The sequence below is a fragment of the Orbicella faveolata genome, unplaced genomic scaffold, assembly GCF_042242905.1.
Source record: "Orbicella faveolata isolate gen_17 unplaced genomic scaffold, um_ofav_v1 contig_12, whole genome shotgun sequence".
In the NCBI taxonomy this organism is placed as follows: Eukaryota; Metazoa; Cnidaria; class Anthozoa; order Scleractinia; family Merulinidae; genus Orbicella; species Orbicella faveolata.
The window spans coordinates 8,331,677-8,355,000 of record NW_028301539.1 but is presented as its reverse complement, the minus strand read 5'-3'; the positions used below and the strand labels follow the sequence as shown (position 1 = coordinate 8,355,000).

Here is a 23,324-nt window from a genome sequence, read left to right as displayed (position 1 = left end):
TGCAATTCCTCACCTCACAGCGAATCCATATTCTTCGATCGATAGCCTAAATAGTGCTGCTGATGCAGCTTGTTTACAGTAGTTTCGACATGACATTTGAGATGACGCATTGCGCGTGATAAAATTATTTCTCAGAAATGGAATAGAAATAAAAAGCGTAGTATTGTGTGGTAGTATAATATAATAATATTTGTTCCATATTCGGCCACAAATTTCCAGTTAAAATATTTTTCATTTAGCAGAAATGCCCGGTCAGAGTGTCCGACCCGGCTAACTTTTTACCTGTTAAAACCTCAAATTTACCGGACAATTGTCTGGTGACTGACTTTTATTTGCAGGCTAATTTGTATGTCTCAGCTGGCTGCCTCACTGCTCAGGACTCTGGCCTATCCTGATTGGGGATTGGGCACTCGGCTAATCACTCAGTCCCAGAAAAAAAAAAAAAAAGGAATTGTTTTATAGAAATTGGAAGTCATGTAAAAATGAATGGCCAGTTATTTGAAGGGAAATAATGGAATGTTTCATACTATCTTGAAAAATGTCGTTTATTTATAGTAGTCATCTTGAAAAGTCCTTGACATAAGAAATTTAATTAGTAAACTTCAAGGACCAAAATTAAGGTCCTCTGAAAGTATGTGATTTCTTAATTAGGTCTTGGAAAGTCCTTGAAGTTTACTGATTAAATTTCTTGGACAGTGTACCATATGATATCACTTTTCTGAGAAATCAAATGATTATGCTAAGGAAAATTGGGTGATAACGATGGAACATTTCTCTTTAGAGCTACATTTCAAATCAGTGTGAGTCATCCCTGTACCTCAGACATTAAAGTACAAATGTAATAGCCAGTAACTGTGGTTGTTTTTACAAAATGTTGATCATTATAGATACTAATTTAACCTTGGCAGGGGGAAAAATGGGACAAAGAATGTCAATTCATTGATCATGAATACAGCTTAGTCCTTGAAAATTATTTTTTGCCTTTTAAAAGTCCTTGAATTTTGTCGTTCTGAAGTGTACGAACCAATAAATACATGTAATTGTATCTTATGCACCAGCTGGAGGAGACAAAATAAAGCATACATGTAAAAAAACTGATCAAAATCAAGACCTTTACAAGTACAGTTGATTATTGTTATGGTGGTAGGACTGTGCAGAGCCCAATTCAGTCTGTAATCTAATACTTTAAGTGATCAACAAAATTGGACAATCACATACAGTAGTGGGAGTTCTATTTGTTAATCGTGAGCATATTTTGCAATTAGTTTGTGCCTGACAAATGTTATTGGTTATGTGTACGTTTTGGTGGGGTATATATACACATGCAGAGTGTTTCTAGGGAATTATCTGCTTTTAATATTACCCCTTTTCCTCTTCAGAAATTCTTGTCAATGAGCCTCGATCTGGTTCTGGACTGTGGAACTGGAATATCAAAACAGACACACAAGGTGCAGGGGTGAGTGGTACATGTATATCTGTCGTAATATAAAAAAAGAATGTGATGTGTGACGTAGTGCAGAGGAGACCAATAACAGTCCTTATGAGCTAGGGAGTCTATGAGGAGGGGGACATGGGAATTAGCTGTGTTGCGGTGTTAATGTTTTTTTAATGCGGTGATGCCGTGAATAAAATCTCAACTTGCGGTGTTGTGGTGTTGATGTTTTCTTAATGCGGTGATGCGGTGAATAAAATCTCAACTTGCCGTGTTGTGGTGATCTCAAACCCTACAGTGTGCGATGTTTGTGTTTTTCATGCTGCGGTGTTTAGTGAAATGAAATTGTTTGCAGTGCTGGGTTTTTTTATTTACCTTTCTCAAAACCTAAATTCGACGTAAATTTAGCATGCTAATCCATGCTAATTTGTGACGAACACATACCATTGAGGTTAATAATTTGTAACAAAATACAGACCATAACTTTCTGGTCAATTTTCAATACCATAAATCTTCGAATTAGTGCCCGGGGCACTTATTTCAAATTTAGGAGGAGAGGAGGGGTGCTTATTTAAGGGGGCGCTTAATCAAGGAGGGGGGGGGGGGGCGCTTATTTAATTTTTCCCAATTTGTGGCCTGACATGATAATTTTTGTAATACATCATCTGCGTGTAAACAACAACATAAGCTGTTTTTCGACATAAAAAAGCTGATCCTAAAGTTTAACTTGCGGCACCGTTAGTACTTGTAATTTTTTTCCAAACTTAACTTGTTCACAAACTGAAACAATGTACTAATCTAATACTACACGACGAAAACTACACATCCTTTGTTGTCTCATTACTCGTCCACAAAGTGGGGGGAGGGGAGAAGAGCGCTTATTCGAGGAGGGACGCTTATTTTAAATTTTGGCCAACTGGAGGGGCGCTTAATCGAAGGGAGCGCTTATTTGAGGAAGGGGGTGCTAATTCGAGGATTTACGGTATGCTTCGGCTGCCAATCCAAAGCTGCTTTCATTTATACATAACTTGACAAGATGTCAAGGTGGCAGGGAAGAAAGAAGGCTTTCTAAACTAAGGAAGCTTTGTAAATTACACATGTTTACTATTTTTTTCCTTTTGGTATTCAGCTTCGTCTATAGGTCATTCCGATACTAGTCTATACCCGCTCCAAGGTCCTGCAACTTTCTTGACCTTCTATTTTTTCAAACGATTATCGATATGGAACATAAACGCAGCTAGCTCCGGAAAGAAATACTTTCAGTCAAAATAGGGCTTCATTCAGTGGGTTTATGCACCAAGAAAAGTGAGCAAAGTAAAAGAAGAGAGGGAACTGGGGTAAAGGCCAGCTCTCGAGGCTCCTCTCTTTTTCTTCGTCCGCTTCCTAGCTTCACGCAAGGTTTCTTCACAAGAGTAAGAAAACTGATTTACAGGCATCAGCAGTATTGACACATGCACAATGAAAAGTGTTGCCATGTGTTTATTTTGAGGAAAATTGTTGAGGTATAAAAGTGTTATTTTAAGTGTGGATGAACAAATCATGATGCTAAAAATACGTGTTGCAGTGACGGTGTTTTGTTTCAAGACTTTTCTTGCAGTGATGCGGTGTTCGTTAATTTTTTTTGCGGTGTTGCGGTGTTCAGAACCCATGTGCCCCTCTATGAGTTTATGAGGGAAAATTTGTGATTGAGTGCAATAAATATTGAGTCAGTTTCAAGTACTGTAATATATTATGTTCCCATTGAGGAATATTGTGAGCTTAAGATAAATAATAATAATAATAATAATAATAATAAAATATATATTTTTTTTTTAAAATATCTAATCATGATATCATGGTTACTTACAACTAATACTAATACTACTATCATCATCATAACATTAATTAAAATTTTCCATACAAATTGGTATATACAAGGTAAAAGTAAGTAAAAGAAATAAACTATTAAAACCTATTTCAACAGTGTTTACATAATGGCTCCCTCCTGGGTTTCAACGTCAATATCGGTATATTACAAGGTAAAAGTAAATAAAAGAAATAAACTATGAAGACCTATTTCAACAGTGTTTACATAATGGCTCCCTCCTGGGTTTCAACGTCAATATCAATGTTCTTAAAGTCACAAAAGGCTTTCCTTCTAGCTCTTGAACCTAGTAATAATAATAATAATAATAATTTAATAATAAATAATGTTTATTAGTGGCTTATAAAAAATTACAACTGTAAAAATTCTTAGGACAATATATATGTCAGGGAAATACTAACTTGCAAACGAATTACAAATTACATTCATTCTTTACAACCCTTATAAAATAATAATAATAATAATAATAATGATGATGATGATGGTGGTGATAATAATAGTAATAATAGAAACTTATCTTGGAAGAATTCCCGACCAATTAAGCATCAGTGAACTACAAAAGATAACCTTGCTAGGTACAGCACACATTTTGAGGAGGGTGCTATCAAGCTAAAAACTGGCTATCCCCTAGTGCCCCAGGACCATGGTTTGGTCTCGGCCCTAAGGACTCTAAGCAAACATTACGTCAGGACGATAATAATAATAATAATAATAATAGCGGCATCTTTTGGAGCGAATCATTCGAAGGTGGATTTTGACGCGGCGCAAACTTGAACGGTTATTTTTAGCAGCTTCGACAGCACGGTTTTTCTTAAATAGATGTTTTGATTTTTGAAAGAAGCAGAGAAATAGACCGGAAAAAAAAAATCGACCGACCTCGTATCGAACCGGTGTCATGACAAAACAAACGCGAATCCGGCCCGTTCAGCGCCTGATTTGCTTGCGCTAACGATTCAACGGTGAGAGAATTGTGTAATTAAATGAACAATAAAACTAGTGGCAAATACCTCGCTCCGGTGACTTCATCGTTTAGCAAAAACAAAAAGTTTCTTTTGTTTTTTGCTCAGCAAAAGATCGCCAAAAGATACCCTTGGAAAACTGAGTTTTTTGCATACAATCAACCCTCCAAGTGAACTTTTTTCCTTAGTAGCCATTTGGCCACTGACTGTTCAGGTTTGGTCGCCAATGAAAAATATTAGTCGCCAAAATATATGCCTAAATTAATAATTAATTACTAATAAATAATAATCTTATTATCATCTAACTGTATTATTAATAACATTTTCCTTGAATCACCAAGTAAATTGAAGTCCCGTTCAGTGAAAGAACTACCTAATGTTGATTCAAATATGCTTTTATTGGAATGATTGATGATCAAATGAAATAGTTTCTGATCACAAGTACTATATTATTGCAACAGTGTTGTGAGTTGATCACAGTTCTCATTCAGTCATTTTAAATTGATTGGCTTTCACTTTCAATAAATCTTTTACAATGGTTATAATAATGCAAATGTAAATGCCTTCAAATAGCTCCATCGATTTTACAAGTGACACCACAAATATCAAAAACCAAAGGTTCAGACTATCTTCATTATAAACTCTTGCGTGAGCATGTATGAATGAAACGTATGTTTACCGCCATTTTTCCCGCGAAAATATTTGATGAAAATTAAGAAAAAAAAGTCGCTTCACAAAACACAGAAATATTTGTGTATATCATTTATAATTCACACAACAGGAGCAGTGCAAATGACACAGATTATACCAAGACAAAATAAGATAGCCTCATTCGCAGCTGAATGGCGGAAGGTTTTCCAATGTTTATCAAGGCGGTATCAAATTCTTGCTGAGACCATAAAGTAAACACTATTTTTACCTTATCGCTTATGATCTTTTTTAAATGTTCAACCTCGTTTTCTGCTTGAATAAGCAAACAATAAAAAACTTAAAGACTGTATTGAAATGGACAGAAAAGTTAATTCACGCTCAAATTGTTTGTCGTTTTGAATTTAATATGCGAACCGCGGAACGCGAATACTCAACGCAAAAATACTTTCACAAGTTTTAGGGCAATCACTAAGACGGATATTTTTTATTGATGAAATCTTTGACAATTTAAAAATAAACCCAGGTTCGTTCACACAAGTGAAATTTATTTACAACTGCGAGCCGCTTTTCATCACAGTTTTTTTTTATTTATAGAATCCCCCGTGCTTGTGTTATCAAGTTTGCTGTAAAGTCAAGTATTTTCGTGTCCACTGAAACAAAATACGTTTCTCAAATATATCTGGATGTTTCTCAAATATATTGTGGATCCTGTCACCGTCGAGCTTTCCAAGCTTTTGCAATTCCTCTTCTTTTCGATGGCAAATGACCGGATTGCCTACGTTGTCTTACGCTTCCAGGTAAAATTGTCACGTGCCAAAGTTCAGTTGAGTGGAACGAATTTCGTCGCGTCCCAAGCCCAACTGAATGCAATTGCTTGATCTTTGTTTACCGTGTAACATTTCATTTTATTCAGCCTCCATTTCTGTTGGTTAAAATCCCACAACAACTAGCTTTGCAAAGTGAATTCTTAATGCTCAGAACGTTTTTCTTTTCTCTCCGGATGATAGTCCGCTCAAGCTCCTGACGCATGGGTCACGTTAATTTTAGTCGCCGAGCTGGCGACTTGCGTTCTAGTTTAGTCGCCAACTCCATAATTCTAGTCGCCATGGCGACTGAAATGGTCGCAACTTGGAGGGTTGACAATTCCAAATCAACAAAAACAATTAATACGCTTTTCATGTCAAAACAAGTCAGTCTGCCAAAAATTAGCTCGATCCTGCAAAAAATAAAAATTTTTCTTTTTAGAAGTGTTTGATTTGGGTCAATGGGTCATATCTGTTTTCAGAATTGTAGCTCGAACAATCTAATTATAATTACACAGATATAAAGTGAGGGTTCTGGCGCAGCAGTATACAACAAGGAAGCAAACAGGCAAAAAACGCTCCAACCCTCAACTTCCCTCGCAAGCATCGGGAAGTTGAGGGTTGGAGCGTTTTTTACCTGTTTGCTTCCTTGTTGGGCTGCGACCAGAACCCTCACTTTATATGTGTTTGTCACAAAATAAAATCGCGCGAGCGGCCCAGCGAAGCTGTAACCAATCGGCACACAAATAATTTTCTTGAAGAAATGCCTGCACTGATTATACAAAAGTGCGCCAGAATTTTTTTCCCTATTGAAGAAGTGTATGCACAGTGTATACGCCGACATGGCTGCCGAACAATCAAGCAACTGTCAACTTTCCGAGGCCATTCAAAACCTCCCTCCAGAGCTTCGTGAGATGATTCTCAAAGAGTGCATTGCAATAAAAAGGAGGGAAAAAAAGGAAATGGGTTGGGACAAGGTCCACGAGCATATTTCAAAACTGCCTTTCTGCCAATACATGCAGCAGATTATGCCAATGATAATTTGTTTTGAATATCTGAACTGCTATTTCGAGGGTTGTTGTTTCCCCTGTTTCGAAAGGGAGGGAACTCTTCATAAAGCATCGCTAAACCCGCCGATGGAGGTAATTATTCCTCTCATAGAAGCCAACCATGATTACAAGAATTTTTTAAAAGTATGCTCCTGGACCTATAATTGGCACGAGCGGTTCCTTTTTGGCAGGGAGCGTTAGCGAAAAAAGGCGATGATATAACCTTCGTTCGAAGCAAAAGTTTTGTTTTGAAATCTGCGAGTTGCGTGACGTTTTTCCCAGAAGACTGGAACCAAATATTCCCCAAGCCCTTGGACGAGCAGTACTGAAAAACATGGAGGACAACTCAAGATTTTATTGTTTGGGCCGAAAATAACGAACCAGAACATGATTTACCAAAAATATACCCTCAGTCAACGCGCTGTAAGTTATTTTTTCACCACAGAAGCTGCCGAAGTGAAGCGAGCAGGAGGAAACGAGAAAATAGCAAGATTTGATCGAAGCGTTCGATCGCTCGTAACATGTGATATTCCTTGAACAAGGGACTCAATCGAGCCCGTTTAAGTTTCCTCTGCTTCTCGCATGGCTTCAAAGACTTGATATGTTATCTGTCTGGCCTCTTTCTGCCAAACGGGTGTAGAAAGTTCCGTGAAAATAAAGCAAATAGCGTGGAAAAGCACAATCATTTTGGCCTTCAGAAGTGCTATTGGGATATAATTTATTCAGCCAAGCTCTAAATATAGCTCAAGCATGACATCATCTCGCCACCCAAAAGCGCATGCGTATGTGTGAAAACCTGCGAAATTTAGGCAAAGGACAGAGAAGCAACACCACAAGTGAAAGGGGAGGCGACTGGATTAATGTATATAGCTTGAGTAAATGAAGGTGCTTTTGGATGTGATGGTGGCCACCTCTGATTCCTAATACGGCACGTACAGGCGCTTGTCAGGGATGTGGGGTGAGACCGTCCACGGTGACAACCCCGGGTGAACCCGTCCCGGCCCAGTGGAGACTGGGAGGTGCTCAGAGGTCCCTCGGGACCTCAAACCTCGTCCGGAGGTAAAACGGGCGACAGCCGCCTTGTCAGCGGCGGGGAAGTCCTAGCCGGGGCTAGGCAAAAGCACAGCCAACGAGCACCCACCGACAGTGTTTTGCCCTTTTGTGTGGACCTGTCACGCAACGTCACGCGTGACAGTAACGTAACCCAGTCACGCAACGTCACGCGTGAAGGTAACGCGGTGTAACACAATCATCTGTTTTTAACAAGACTAAGAGATAGTTTCGTGTTTTTTCGCTCAAAATTTAGTTCAAATCTGCGGTTTAATCCGCAAGTGTTTTTCTATATTCTTCCCGAACCAGGTCCCGAGCCTGGTTTCTTATTTTTTCCAATATCTGGCTGGATTGGATTTGTTTGTATTCGCGCAAAGTTCGAGCGTAAAGTCTCTTTAAGCTGGCGATATTTCTGCATTTCACGTGTGATCAGTTGAAACTCCGTGTCAGAAACCCGATTATCATTAAGAGCCTGTGAGACGGCGAGGTTTATCGAGTCATGTTTCCCGATAGCCAGAGAATGGATTCTCGAGTGCTTATTGACTTTGCGTTCAAGCTTCTTGTTGACAACGGACAGGCCAGTGGAAACCGCGCCAGATAAAGCTGCTATCCCGGCAACAGGCGCGCCGACAACAATTCCAACATCAGTGAGTGATGTTGCAACAGCCCCAGAAGACAGAACTGCCGTGACGGCGCCAAGGCCAACCAGGGAATAGTGAAGCGCTTTCCGGGCTTTTTTGTATTTTTTCAACACAAGCCTGTAATGCTCAACCTCATCAGATATTTCTTTTTCAATTTTACTTATCTCAGTTAGCCGGAAATTTTCGGCATTTGTCGTTTCGGGAAGGCTTGGATAGAGTCTTCTTTCATTCTCGGCATGCGGCGCGCTTGGTGTTAACACATTTGCAGAAGACATTGTGTATATATAGAAATTTAATTTAACTCTAATTCAAAAAGAAGAGGGAAGCCCTTGAGATCAAAGAGTTCGCCATTTTCATCTTTGACGCTAATAGTGATGCTATTTATGAACTCGTCTGTAGAGCAGTCTCGCAAAACCTGTTGCGGAGAACCCTGGTAGCTCAGCTTTTCATAAGGCTTCCCTTTCACATCAAACAGGGCTAAAACATCTGACCTTTTGCCATTGAACAGATTCCGTTCTGTGTCGATCAAATTACAATGAACAAAATATGTCGTTCGATATGTAAGCCGTTTTACGAATGTTGTAAGATCCAACTTTCGCCCAATACCAAGCAAATTGGCTAAATCGCGATCAAGTTCAATCGGTTTTGCCCCAAAATTTTTTATTACAAGCTGGCCAACGGGTTGGTTTATTTCTGTTTCCAACTGTTTATACCCATATTTGTCAAACAGACCGTCTATTTGTTTTGCCATGCTTTCTAAATTATAATGCCCTGGGATTATTTTACTAACTGACAAAACTCTATCTTTGTTTTTATCTCCCAAGGAGCCTGAACCTTCTTTTTTCAAAGTGTCCCAGCTGTTGAATAAGATGCAAGATATGAGTTTCATGAAATGTACGATAAGAGCTTTCTACAAATTCCACGTGTATTTCAAGGTCGGGCGCATTTTGTTCCAGCTAGGAGGTATTCAGAGCATGAGCGCTTTGCCCGGAGACCCGCCTTTCAACCAATACAATGATCATTATGACGTTGCTTCATACAAAAGGATATGCAACGAGTTCGGTATAGACCCCTCGAGCGATTTCCGCTACACGCACGGGGAAAACCACGGTCTGGGAAGCGTTTATGTTTCCGTGTCTGGCGCCGGCGCGTCGAAAACTGACTATAAATACCCGGGATGGAACGAATTCAGCGATGAAGGCGGCAAAGCTATTCAAGGAGACTTGATTTAGTACGTCGAGCCGGGGGCCGCTTCTGATACCCAATCGGACTGGTTCGCGCCAAACACAGCATCAGGTTTGACGCAGGCGGGCTTGGCGCGAATAAATCAGTCGATCGAGGCTTTCGTTTACTGCATCCTGGGCGCGCAAGTCAACGTCTGCAGCAGCATTCTCGGTTCTGGTGGCCGAGTAAGAGAAGCCCAGAGCGAGTTCCTGGTGCTGGTAGAAGACGCAATCAGACAGCCCGACTTGGCCAAGAGCGTGCAAAGGTACCAGCTCGCGGTGGATCAAGCGAAGGTCACGTTCAATCTCGCTGTAGCCCCCCGCCCCCCCCCCCCCCCCCTGGCCTGGCTCATGCCCGCACAAATGATAATCAACACCGCAAGCACAATCGGTTACAACAACAAGCTGAAACAGGCGGTATCTGGGATGAAACTGGAGGTCAACAACGAGGTAAACCCGGAGACAAAAAAATCTGCCCTCAAACTCATGGCAGGCGGCCCGTCAAAAATTAACCCTCCCAACAGCCACCCGTCCAACCCGCTACACAAAGCCGCGAAAGCCGAATAAAAAAAACCCTCTTCCACCGAAAATCAGAAAGCACAGCCAACGGAGCAAAAAACAGAGCCCACGGTTTCAGATAAAACACCGCAACACGAAATAAACAAAACCGCGGTAATTGTCGGTGTAGTTGGATTATCGGCTTTGCTGTTCATGGCTTAGCGGTAAGTTAACGCTGCTTCTTAAAATATTTTTCGAACAAAAAGGCAACCGCGGCAAGAATGAGCAGCCAGGTGTGCTCGGCCAGAAACCCGACGACTTGGCCGGCGGCTTTGAAAAGGAAGCTCACAATCGAGCCAATCAGCCCGGGTAGCAGAGAACCAAGTTTCGCGGCAATATCTTTGAGGCCATTTCCCAAAGCTTTGCCGGTGGCCTTCAAACCTCTGGTGAGGGCCCCGATGACAGCTCCGATTGTGACCCCGGCGGCGAGAAGAATAGCGGTCAATGTCACGCCATGTTTTTTGAAGATTTCCTTGACCCTTTCCAAGAGAGGCCGCCCCCTTTCCCTTTCCGCGATCTGAGTTTGCAAACGCGCGATCTCCTCGTTTCTTTCTGCCACTCTGTCTTCTGCGGCTTCATTTCGGAGAGCACGGCATTCTCATCTTGGATGATCGCCTGGTCTTCCTCGTTTTGGCGCTGCAGCTCGCTTTCCTACTCTCTCAGGTCGGGTTTTTTGGTTGAGCCTTTCTTCCATGGCGTTTGTTTCACTTTCTTTTGCTGCGATGCTGGCCCTGAGTGTGTCGACCTTGGCTTGTTCCTTTTCTCTGTTTTTTGCTTGTTTCGTAAGCGAATCCAATTCTTTTTTCTTGTTTTCAAGATCGGTTTGATAGTTCTTTTTCAGTTGTTTCAGCCTTCTAAGCTCTGCTTCGCTTTCAAAATTTGAACCTTGTTCATCCTGAATGGCCTCAATCTCAGCATCAGTTTGCTCGATTTTACGTCTCAGAACTTCCACTTCTTTCTTTTCTTCCTCTCTTCGCGAAGATAGTGTTTCCGCCTGTTGTAGTTGGTTTTCAGCTTCTGCCAGTCTTTGTTTCATTTCTCTGATAGTATCCCGGTCTTCGTCAATGACAACTGTATTTCTAGGCCCAAGTTTGTCTTTAAACCTTTCTAAAAAAACTTTTCATGAAGTCTGTCCCGTCTTTTTTCATAATCGGGTACTCACCTCTACCCGTACCTACTGCAACAATTTGACCCTTGGTTTTTGGTTTGGTGCCTTTCATAATTGCAAAACTACTCTCTTTAAATTTGGAACATTGGTTTTTTAACTGGTCTATGATAAATTCCCGTTCCGGATCCGGTTCAAGCAAAGGGATATCTTCTCCCCCAAATGATGTCTCGGCATAAGAAGTGTCAGGCAGGCCGGACTGCTCGTGCCGCATAGTAGGCTTTTCCGTTTGTTCATCCCCGTGGTAGGGGGCGCCAGGTTGGTAGGGAGTTGATGCCGCGCCTGGGTCAAAAGGTTGGGTGCTGTTAACCTCTTGTCCGTCATCAGAATCATCGTGGTCAAGCCGATTGTCAAGGTCCGGGTCTTTGTAACCAAATTCGCCACCACCTTCCGCCATAGCAATATATTTCAAGCATGTTATTTTTCAAATTAGAAAAAATCGCCTGCGTATTATACAATGTCAGTGCCAGAGAACCTTCGCCCAACGTACAACGAAAAGACATTACACGGCATGCAGGCCGAGCGCGCGGTCAAGCGAATCACCTTTACCCCCGATGAAGCCAACCCCGGCAATACGCTGTATGTTTCCGTGCCCAAGCTGAACCAGAAAGAGGTTCTGGTGCCGGGCTCGCTAGCGCTTGTCTTTGACATCGACCTTTCTGGAGGGCACGCCAACAACTTCCTCGTTCAGAACGTCACGCGGGCGCTCGTTGACAGCCTGGTCGTGAAGTTTGCAGGCACTATCCTGCAAGACACGAAGTTGTCTACAAACTTTCGAAGACCATTTTCTTTCGCAGGAAGAGCGCGACAACAGGATTCTCGAAGGGATTCAGAGCAAGGATCTATGCAAGATCCGCTCAGGCGCGGGAGACAAGAAAACCTCGGGCGTCGACGCTGAAAACAAGCTGAACGAGGTTTACGGAAAAAGTACCGGATCAGGCTTGACCACCAGATCTTGTCCAACCATGGCGTTTTCTACCCCCAGGCCCTTTACAACGACCTCACGTTTTAAGTGAAACTTGCCGAAGCAAAACACGTGGTCATGGGCTCAGACACAACCCAGCTTAAATACAAGCTGAAAAACATCCAGCTCGAGTACAAAATGATCCGCAGCAAGACTCAGGCAGACGAGGCGCGGAGCGTTTACTCCAGCGGCAAAGAGTTCACTTACGACCACGTGATGCATGACAAACAGGTGGCCTTCAAAAAAGACACTGACACGAGTATCAACATCAAAGTCAACGCCCAAAGAAGGTCGCTCAAAGCTCTCCTCCTCCCGTTTGTAGAGCCTTACACTGAGGGCGCCAGAGATTCAGAAAAATTCATCTTCCCCGATCTGACGAAAGTCAGCGTCACGGTCAACGGCGCGCCCAACAGGCTTTACAACAACGGCATCGAAGGCAAGGACATGTGGGAAGAGGCCCGAAACCTGTTCGTGAAAGAAAAAAATAAAACGGAGCACATGAATATGACAAAGTTTTACACCGACGATAAGTTCGGGCTTGTTATTGATATGCGCTCCATGGCGGACCGAGACATGCACGGCAGCGGCACGCGGATTGTGAACAGTACGGACGGGGTCCAGCTGGAAATTGAGCGGAAAGCCGAAGGCTCAGGCGACGTGAAATGCCATGTAATCGTCATCTCCGACTCCCAGTTCAACCTTATGGACAGACAGCTGGAATCTGTACAGTTTTAATATACATGGACCCCAGCAAGATACCCTTCAACGCTCTCATTGTTGGGCCGACGAATTCAGGCAAATCAAGGTTTGTGGTGGACCAGCTCTATGGCCCTTTCCGCTTCAAGTTCGACTACATCGTGCTCATCTGCCCAACGTTCACGCACAACAAGACCTACCACCGGCTTGGCGAAAACGATCCAAGAATGGATGTGATAGTCTGCGAACAGCACGCCGTGGAAAAGTGGTTGAAGCGCATGAGATGGCTTTCCGAGGGCACCAACACGCTCATAATCCTCGACGACTGCGCGGCCTCCAAAGATGTGAAAGGGCGTACAGGCGAGCTGGTGAATCTCGCCTTTTCTGCCCGACATATGGGCATCAGCGTTTGGGCGCTGACCCAGAAGTTGACCGGTATTACATCTTCCTTCAGGGAGAACGTGGCGGCGATCGTCCTCTTTTACAACCCCTCGGCCAGGACCACGAAAGCCATCTTCGATGATTACGCCGGCAAACTCTCCCCGGATAAGTACAAAGGTCTGGTTTCAAGGCTGAAAGAGCGAAAGTTCTCTTATCTTGTGTTCTCGCTTCGCCACCCGTACGGGGTAAAGTTATTTGAATAAAAACATGAAAGTCGTATACAGCCTTGAATAATGGCTGGAGAAGAGGCCGCGTTAGCAGAAGTTATGAACCTTCTTCAAACGGAGTCCGAGCCGTCGCGTGGTCCCGCAGGTGGCCTTATTCCAACCTCCTCCAGACCTGACATTCCTGCTCTTCGTGAGCAGCTGGCCGTGCTGGTGTCTACAGGCAAAGCCAAAGAGGCCATCGGAGTGCAGTTAACACACGAGCAGGTGAAGCGCCTGAGCGACAAGGAGGTCGAGAAATACACCAAATGCTACGAGACGTACGTGGGCTCCAAGACAACAGAAAGCCTGATCGACAGCTTTATTTTTCTTGCAACCAAAGTGGTCGGAATGTCCGTCAAAATCAAAGACATCGACGCTTATCAAAAAGAGCTAAGAAACGACTACATCTTGAACAAAGAGCTCTCCAATCTGGCCGGCAACCTCGCTTTGAAGTACGACCGGTTTCTTGCTGCGGCCAAGGCGGTGTTCATCACCACTAAACATGTTGATTTTAGTCCACAGTTGCCGGAGCAGATCGATCCTTCTGGTGATGAACACGGCTATCCGCTTGAGGGTGTTGATGAAGTACCCGGCTCAGCAACTGCAGAATAACCGGTCAGCAATCATCAACAACTGCAGGGCTTGCTGACAAAAAAAATTTTATTAATTAAACTTTTTTCATTTTCTTAGAATACGGTTCGCTTCAGAATGTCTACCGAACAATCAGAGAGCGCGCCTCAGGTCGAGACCCAGGCAGCGCCTGCCGCCGATATCACACAGCAAGCGACAACTCCAACTCCAACCACGCAGCGTGTAAAAAATCCGAAGCGTGTGGCTGCTGGCAAAGTGACATCTGAAAGAACGCGGCAGGCGCGGGAACAACAGAAGAAAGATGTCGAGGCTTATAGGGCTCTCGGGGAAAATAAGGCGAAAGCCGCCACAGAGCCCCCTGAGCCCGCCCCGACTACAGAAGGCGAAAGCCCAAAGAGCAGCGGCCTCAGCGCCAACCAATGGATTGCTATTGGCGGCATAGGCGTTTCACTGCTCGGGATTTATTACAAACGGGAAAAGCTCAAGGCAATGACCAATGCCGCATTCGACAAAAACACGCCGGAGCCCGCGCCTGAGCCCGCGCGTGTTGAGCCAGAACCTTCTCGTGCGACACGGACGAAAGGATTAAAAAAAAATGATTTGAACTTTTGCGTGTAATGAGTATCACGATGTCAGAACTTAACACTTCACAGAAGATTATCACTTTCGCCACCACTTTTGATGTCACGTATTTGCTGCTCGACTTGAGCATAAAGGTTTTTCGCAAAACATTCAAAATTCTGGAGGAAGCCTTTGACAATAATGCCGGAGAAGAAGAGGAAGTCTGTCAATAATGGCGGAGAAGAAGAGGAAACAAGAAAAAGAGAAATTGCAAGAAGAATGCTAGAAGCAATGGAACAAGAGTTAATAAGGCGCATCCTGACGAACAGATGGTACCCCCCAAGGATCCCAAGTTCTCAGATTTCTATCAGCCAAGCGAGCAGCAGAAAAAGGGTGAACTCATGTTCGTAGGCGCCGGCGCTCTCGCTCTGGGCTACGCAGCCTTCCGGTTCCTTTAATTTTTTTTACGCCTTACTTTTATGGACGCCAAACTCACAAAGATATACTACGGCCCCGGAGGCTATTGGAAAGGAATCGCCGCGATCAAAAAATTAGCCGAAGCCGCCAGATACCTGAAGAAACCGCAAAAAAGTGGCTGATCAGGCAAGCGCTCTGGCAGATATACCTCCCCGTGCCGAAGCGAATTCCTCGACCGAAATTCTACGTTTCCACACCCAACAAGGTCCACCAGGCGGACCTTCTTTTTCTTCCGCACGACAAGCTCCCTCGTGGCCGCAAAGTTTTCAAATATGCGCTGACCGTTGTCGACGTGGCCAGCCGCTACAAAGAGGCCGAACCCCTGACTTCGAAAAATTCTGATGAGGTCGCCCAGGCTTTTCAGAAGATTTACAAGCGCTCGCCTCTCAAATGGCCTGAAATGCTGCAGGTTGACCCCGGGCGCGAATTCATGGGCGCTGTCAAAAAAGAGATGGACAAGCACAAAACATATATCCGGCGCGGTCGCGTTGACATTCACCGCGACCAGGCCATTGTTGAACGTTTCAACCGCACCCTGGCGGAGCGCTTGTTCGGCCACCAGTACGCCGTGGAAATGCTTCTCCCTGAGGGCCAGCGGTCCACTGCCTGGGTGAAAAGACTTCCTGAAGTTGTTTCGGCTTTGAACAACGAGGTCACAAGCCTTATTGGCAAGAAACCCGCCGTTGCCATCAAAGAAAAATCTGTTTATGCTCGGCCATCGACACCTTATTCGAGGCCTGTTGGAAAAAACGAAAAAATACTCCCCTCTCTTGTCCAATTTCGTTATCTCTACCAGCCCGGCGAGCTTGAAGGGGGCGTGAAAAGAGCCACGGATCCAATCTGGTCTTTGAAAGTTTACAGTATTGAAAGATCTTTCACCAAACCCGATCAACCCGTTCTCTACTATCTGCGCGACGGTCCCAAGCGCAGCTTCGTGCGTGAAGAGGTGCTGGTTGTCCCTCCAAACACGCCGTTGCCCCCTGAACAACTTTGAAACTTTGGTTTCCAACTCTCTTCCGCGAATGCGCACAGGATTTTCTGTATTGAATAAAAAGAAATCAATTATATCTCGCCATGCCATCCGTTGTGGACATCGAGGATTTTCTTTACTGGGCCATTGAGTTTTCCGCGAAAGAAAAAAGGAAGAGTCACGACGAAGAAGTCAAGTATTTTGCGGAGCGTTTCGATGCATTTGCTCTCGGCCACGGAAGAGAACTTTTCTTGGTTGACGAGGCGGTCACGGAGTATCTAATCGCTCGAGAACAATACAAGAACGCGCCCATTAACCTTATCGACTGGATCGTGGACAGCTCGCGAGATGACAAGATCGCTCTCTCAAAACTTATGAACTGGCTAACACCCTCCCCTCCAAACACACAGTTACCCCCAGAGCAACTTTGAAACTTCAGCTTCCAACCCTCTACGTTCATCATCTGTTAATGTTGACAATATATCCATGCAGGTGTACCCGTAAGCTTTTCTATGGATACCGTCGCCACCTATCCATCGCTTTGAATCAAATGGCGAAAGCGAAATTTTGTTAAGATGCATGCCATAGATCTCGTGTCCCTCGCTTCGAAGAATGTTCATGCCATGCCATTGCTGCTTCGCACCGAAAAGCGTTTCCTTGTAATTTTCATGCGTTATTTGTTTCTTGACAACGCTCTTTTTTACGCCCTTCGCTTTTTTGATATTTTTTTCGTCCGCCTTCAAGATGGAGTACATTTTCGGTCTCAGACCAACAGACTCTGCGATGGGGGTTCCTTCACATTCGTCTTTCATTTTGCCCAAGACCTTTTTGTTGGTGTTTGAGTGGAGTGGATGCTCCTTCGGGTAGTCGCTCGTGTCGTAAAGGTCCATGCTGTTTTTCATGTCTTCGTAGACGTGATCCGTTTCAATCAGAATCAGAAGGCTGTCGGTGTCTGTGTACAAGTTCTCGCACTTCGAGCCGTACTGCTTTTTAAGCTCGTTGTAATAGAAGTCGTACATCAGGATCTTGCTGTTGTCGAGGATCGTCATCCCCGTGTAGACCGGCTTGTCGAGAAGCAGCTTGCTTTTTCTCATGTCGATTCCCGCCAGGTCGTTTGAAAATAAAACACGCCTTGAGTACAAAGGGCTAGCGATCAATTTCCTTATTTTGTCCGTCTCATTGCTGCGCACTATTTTTATGTCAACGCGTTTACGCAGGTTTTCCATGGTTTTGCCGAAAACTGAGTTGTTCATGAGCTTGTAAAAGTTCTTTTCAAAGTCGCTCTTCGCTTTTTTCCTGAACTCTGTGTTCATCCGGATGTACGGCTCCATCCAGCATTCTTGTTCGAACTCCAACACCCTGTGCACGCGCTTCAGTTTCATGCCCTGCTTCAGATAAAACTGCAAGTTTCTGTAATGCAGAACGTAGTTCTTTTTGTCATGAAGCGTTAGCAGCAGCTTCTTGCTGTCCGGGGGTTTCAGATCCAGGTCTTTCATCAACCCCTTTTGGTAGTCTGACATCCACTCCTTTTTTACGGCCTTTTTCTTCGGCGATAGCTGTTGTGCTCCTCGTGCAGTTCTGCGGGGTATTCAAGATCGACCTCGAGCATCCACCCATGTTTATCGTTCTCTTTCTTATTCAAGATATCCTCCAATGTGGGCATCACACGCTTCCATTTAAAATCTCTTATCGGGAGAGGCATGCTCATCGCCCATCCGTAAAGGTTATTTGCGTCGAGATAGATGATGAATTTTTTGGGCTTGCTGGAGTCGTATCCCGGTACTAGCGGGTTGTTTGCCTTAGCGTACCTATTGCTCACCATGGAGATCCCGCCCCGCATTCCCCTTTCCACGAAGAGATGCATTTCGTAGTCTGTGAAGAGCTCAAGCTCGACCCCCGTCTTTTTCAGGAGCGCATCCCAAGAGAGGCCTGGCGACGTGTAATAATGCGCCGGATCTAACCCATACTGCTCAAGGCACAGGTTTCGGAAGTAATCAAAAACATCCGCCAGCAGCGCGACGTCCGTTTTCACGTAAAGATCGTGATAATCGCCCAGCGTTTTGCATCCAAAAGCCTCCCAGACAGCCTGCGCGTGCGCGTCTCTTCGTCTGTTATGTGCTCGTCGTTCAGCTTGCTGTAAAACTTCTCTTTGTCAGGAAGCCTCGTCTCGCCGAATCTCTCTCATGAGTCCATGTACTCGTAAGGGTAGATCCCTTTTTTGTAAAGCAGGTCGCTGCCTTTCGAAATCGTTGATGTTATTTTCAATGACTCCTTCGGTGTTGCGCTTACAAGCGAATCAAGGCTTCCTTGCAAAAAGTTCAAGCTGTCGATGAAACGCAGACCTCCGACCGAAAATGTGATGTATTTCTCCATGTTGTTGGCGACGCATTTCACCTCTCTCTGCAGCTGTGACATCGCTTGCATTAAATGGTGCGCGTCGTAGCCCCTCAGGTTGTGGAATACAACTGGTATTTGGTCCGTCTTGGGGTTTATCCGCAATTTCTTATTGCATTCGCTGTGCGCGGCTCCGCGGTACCTGCCCGTTATGTGGCAATGGTCCTTTACCGCGTCTCTGAAGTTTTTCTGAAGTAAAGAGTTTCCACAGTACTTACAGTTTTCCTGTGATTTTGCTTCTAACTGGTCTTTTTCGTCTTCCAGCCTTTTCAGCCTTTGAACAACCCATTTCTTCTCTTTCTGTGCTTTGTAAAAAACATTTTTTGTGGCCTTGTCCCCAATAACTCCATTTTTCACCTTCAGCCGCTTCTTCAACGTTCCAGACTGGCAAAGAATCCATGAATTCGTCTTTTATCAGAGCTTTGTTGCAAATGTGGCAATCAGTTGCTTTTTTGAAATTTTGCCAGTCCTTCCACGTCATCACAATCGGCTTTGGAGTGGCCAAACTCTCCCTTATTTTCTCCTCTTCCTGTAGAATGTCACTTAGAAACTTTCCCACCGCGTTTTCACCCCTGTAAGCCTTTGAACATACCACTTTACCGTCGCTTCTCACAACCATGAAAGAATACCCGCATGCCTCGTACCTTTCGGTCTTCTCTGTGTAGCTTGCTTGCATTCTCTCACGCTCACAGCCCAGAATCTTTCTGATAATTGCCTCAAAGTCCGCGTAAATAACGTAGTGCATCTTCATCTGTTTTTTGTAGTTTTGGAAGGAAAGGATGTTTTCCCCCTCTTCTGGCATTTCAATCCTTGTCGGCCTGCCATTCACACCGTTGCAATATTTTTTGTGACTCACGAGCAAGTCTGCTCTTGAGAAACTGGTTAAGCACAGCATACAAAAGTGCTTTGCGTTTCTGTTCTTACTCTGATCGAAAAGCAAAGCGCTTTCTCTTTTTACGTAACAATAGTGCTGAATTTCCCCTGACTCGATTAAACTTCAGGTTTATCCGCGGCACATTCGCTTGTTTTTGGCTTATCTGGTGCGCAATCACACAATCGTTTTCCCAGCCAAATACGTTTATTGCGAGTTTTGGGTTTTGTGCCTCGAGCTTTTCTATCTGTTTTACCGGTGTTGGGAAATCGATGCCTACGTAGTTGATACCGTCGTCAACCGGATATTTGCTTGGTCTTTGCGGGTCTTTCCCGTATTTTGGAGGGAATAAAGCGGCTCTGAGTGCCCACTTCAAACATTCGTTATCCTTGTTTTTCACGTTGATTATTGCCTTCTTTTTTGCCAGTTTGGCTGGAAGAGGCAAATAGGTCCCTCCGCGAAGTGGCTGGTAGCGTGCAACATTCACGTACGCGATCTGTATCTTTTCAACTTCCCATCCTGATCCTTTCTCAGACCAGTGCTCTATTTCTCCTTTTGCGGTTTCAATGAATTCATCGAATTTTTGTTTTATCTGTTCCTCATCATTCCTTTTGAAAACGTGCTTTTTGTCATCTTTAAAATAGTGCTCCATGAATTGCGTTTCACCGTTTCTTTCTATTGAAAACTTTACTTGTAACCCAAAACTTACTTTAACGCTATTTAACCTTTGGGTTTCTTGTTCAACCAAATCAGTGATCTTTTCTTTGTTTTCTCTTGCAAACGTTAAAAGATCTTTCTTGTTTGGATTCCTTTCGGATATATCCATTCTCCACACACGGAGCCATTCTTGGAAATTGTTTTGGGATATTTGAAACCCGTCAAATAATGCGGTAAAATCTGGTTTTAACGGTTCGGGAAGGTGTATTTTTTCCTCCCTCGGTATTGGGCCGTAGAACATTTGCAGAACATCGGACGAATATCTTGCGGCAGCCATGTCGGCGTATACACTGTGCATACACTTCTTCAATAGGAAAAAAATTCTGGCGCACTTTTGTATATAATCAGTGCGAGCATTTCTTCAAGAAAAGAATTTGTGTGCCGATCGATTACAGACGTTACAGCTTCGCTGCGCCGCTCGCGCTTTTATTTTTGTGACACACACATATAAAGTGAGGGTTCTGGTCGCAGCCCAACAAGGAAGCAAACAGGCAAAAAACGCTCCAACCCTCAACTTCCCTCGCAAGCATCGGGAAGTTGAGGGTTGGAGCGTTTTTTGCCTGTTTGCTTCCTTCCAGGTGATCTGGTGACGTCATTGTGTAAGACTGGAGAGAAAATTTTATTGCCGTATCCCATAAGGCAGCCCGTGGGTAGTCATGAGTTTGCATTTGAATGATGGTGGTCACTGCCAGAGCGAGCGTTGCTTTTCAGAATTATTTTGTCTTGTCTTATACCGCACTTGGAACTCGGAATTGTGCTGTAAATATGAGAAGTGTTGATTTGGACAGTTGGGAAGTCTCTTTCGACGGTGAATCTTTCCGATTCTACACTTGGATGGAAGCGATTTGAGTACTTTAATCGCACAACATGCAGCGCTGGCTGCACCGCATTGTAAGCTTGAAAATCACTTGGTGTTTTACTTCAATTTGCTTCTAATAGTGTACTTTCTATACAGTATTAAAGGTACTGTATTCCATCGATCTCTAGCTTGCTTTTATTTAGTCATTCATTTTATTATTATCGTATGTCGGCCACAGCGCTAGTTCGGTCGACCATTTGATCAAACGCTCTCCAACTCAGTAAAGAAAAACAATTTAATAATCTGAATGGCACACGCCAAGAATTGCTACAAAAGATTGGCCTGACCTTTAATGAATTTGGAGAGGTAGTTGTGGGCTATGTTGACATTGAGAATTACATTACACTATTTCTAAGTCAGTCAGGTGTACAGAGTGCAGTTACAACACCAACCAACAGCATCATGATGGTTTCCCATGGCTGAAATGGTCACGCCATTTCACAGGGGAGAAAGGTGTCAGAGTGAAAATCATTGAGCCTTATAATTTACTAAGCACAGTTTAACAGTTGCTCTTTGGTTGGGAAATGATGACTATGACACTGTCCAAAAATGCGCAGGGGCAGTTTATGAACAGCTTACACAACTTCAAACAATCAAACATGCACTAACCCATTGAGGCCTGAATGAAATTGCCCGCGACCCGCCCCTGATTCCCTGGCGTTTTTTGGAAGTATTTCGCGAGCGAAAGCACAAAAATAAACCATATGCCCAGTAACCACAGACACAAGATCAGGTTTCAAGACATCGTTTATTTAAAGTTCAATAAATTAAGGGTCGAAATATTAAAAAATATTAACAAAAAGAACTCAACCTGATGTACAAAACTGATGAGAAAACAAGAAATTATATTATTTCTTTACCACATGACAAAATGTCCCACAGAAGCAGAGAAAATTGACTTTGCGAAAATGAGTTAATTATTGACTTTGGAGGACAAAACGAAACCAAATACAACCGAATTTCATTCTTGTAACGGCTAACATTTCAGAAAACAACGAAAAATAAAAGCGAAGAACTCTTGTAAAATCAGTTTGAAAACAAGAAATCAAGTAATTTTTTCGCCACGCGACGAAATATGACAGCGCTGCGAAAGAAAGTTGAAAGTCGTAAATGAAAAAGACGACAAAAACAAGCCAATTATTTTGAGATCAGCCGTATTTCAACTATGTTAAATTGGTGGCAATTTTGGTTCTTTTCCCAGCGGTTCTGTAGTAGCTTAATAAGATGCGGAAATATTTGAACGAAGGGAATAAACAAAATAAACAAAGCGCCTGGAGGTCGCCGTAAATTAAATATGCAGAAATCCAACGTGCAAGTTACTGTTCACTTTAAAACCTAAAATTCCCAAATACAGGGAACCAAATGAAAGAAATGCGAAAGGGAGGTCAATAACAATAGATTTTCATTCAAGCGGAGGCGAAGAAACCTATTTAAAAGCAAAAAATTGTTCAAAATTTTCCACACGTGCTTCACTGCATGACCACATGTTCAAATTATTCTTTACGCTAACGCAAAAGCTTGAGTTTTTGCCGACCGCTTTTCCAGACATTTTGACGCCTGTGGCTTTACCAATCGTTCCAAAAGTTGAATTCAACTTCGAAGTAATAATTACATTACAGTACATTACCATTTTTGTTTCTTAAGTCCGAAAAGCTGCTTTAAATCTGTGATCTGAAAGCGCTCTGATCTTCATGTTTTCGCGGCGGTTGTAGGAAGAAAACCTTCTCCACCAGAAAGTTCTACGGATTCTGTACTACTTGATCCTCCATACTGAGGCCACCTAAACATTGATTTGTATTTTTCCTTTCTATTTTAAAGCCCAAAGCAGCAATTCATCCCTGTTAGGAGTGAAAACAAGACCTTGGAAGTTTTTAGATTTGTCCCGAAAATGCGCCATGATTTACCTGCACTTTTCGAGCGCACGATTTTAAGAAGAAAAACTGTCTTTGTAGACAGCAAGCGGCGGAAAATGGGTGGAGCAAACTTTACAAGTAGTACGACACAAAAAACCTCATGGAATAAAACTATTGTTGGCCTGTGGAAGAGAGCCTGGAACAACGAAGCTGCGAGAAATGTTGAACAAAGTCCCGCAACTGATGGAGGACTTGCCATTGCTTACGATCTCTGCGACGACACCAATGAGAATCCGGAGGAAAGACATCCGATAGTACAAGATCCATCT

At 43.6% G+C, this 23,324-nt stretch overlaps 2 protein-coding genes and 3 pseudogenes across 3 annotated transcripts in view; 3 read left to right on the top strand and 2 right to left on the bottom strand.

Annotated features, from left to right (window-relative positions):
- The window catches only part of LOC110047731 (ephrin type-A receptor 4-like), a 74,953-nt pseudogene that overhangs the window by 14,054 nt on the left and 37,575 nt on the right, over positions 1–23,324 (top strand). Inside the window, exon 2 of the transcript XR_016205747.1 lies at positions 1,380–1,456. The product of XR_016205747.1 is annotated as an ephrin type-A receptor 4-like (transcript). The remainder of the gene's footprint in view (positions 1–1,379; positions 1,457–23,324) is intronic.
- Positions 11,853–13,433, top strand: LOC149116426 (uncharacterized). The gene is made up of 2 exons (XM_089283464.1): positions 11,853–11,964; positions 12,409–13,433. Exons 1-2 carry the CDS (start codon positions 11,853–11,855, stop codon positions 13,092–13,094), a joined length of 798 nt encoding a protein of 265 aa, XP_089139590.1. The 3' UTR covers positions 13,095–13,433.
- Positions 14,278–15,122, top strand: LOC149116425 (uncharacterized). The gene has a single exon (XM_089283728.1). The coding sequence runs from the start codon at positions 14,411–14,413 to the stop codon at positions 14,909–14,911; it is 501 nt and encodes a 166-aa protein (XP_089139854.1). The 5' UTR covers positions 14,278–14,410; the 3' UTR covers positions 14,912–15,122.
- LOC149116424 (uncharacterized) lies at positions 17,833–18,729 on the bottom strand (annotated as a pseudogene).
- Positions 18,910–20,524, bottom strand: LOC149116423 (uncharacterized; annotated as a pseudogene).

What these genes read in the sequence shown, in the direction of transcription:
- LOC149116425 (XM_089283728.1), top strand. Translation starts at nt 14,411, where the DNA reads ATGTCTACCGAACAATCAGAGAGCGCGCCTCAGGTCGAGACCCAGGCA.
- LOC149116426 (XM_089283464.1), top strand. Translation starts at nt 11,853, where the DNA reads ATGTCAGTGCCAGAGAACCTTCGCCCAACGTACAACGAAAAGACATTA. An exon ending in CCCCGATGAAGCCAACCCCG is followed by an intron (nt 11,965 to 12,408) that starts GCAATACGCTGT and finishes TCACGTTTTAAG; the next exon opens with TGAAACTTGCCGAAGCAAAA.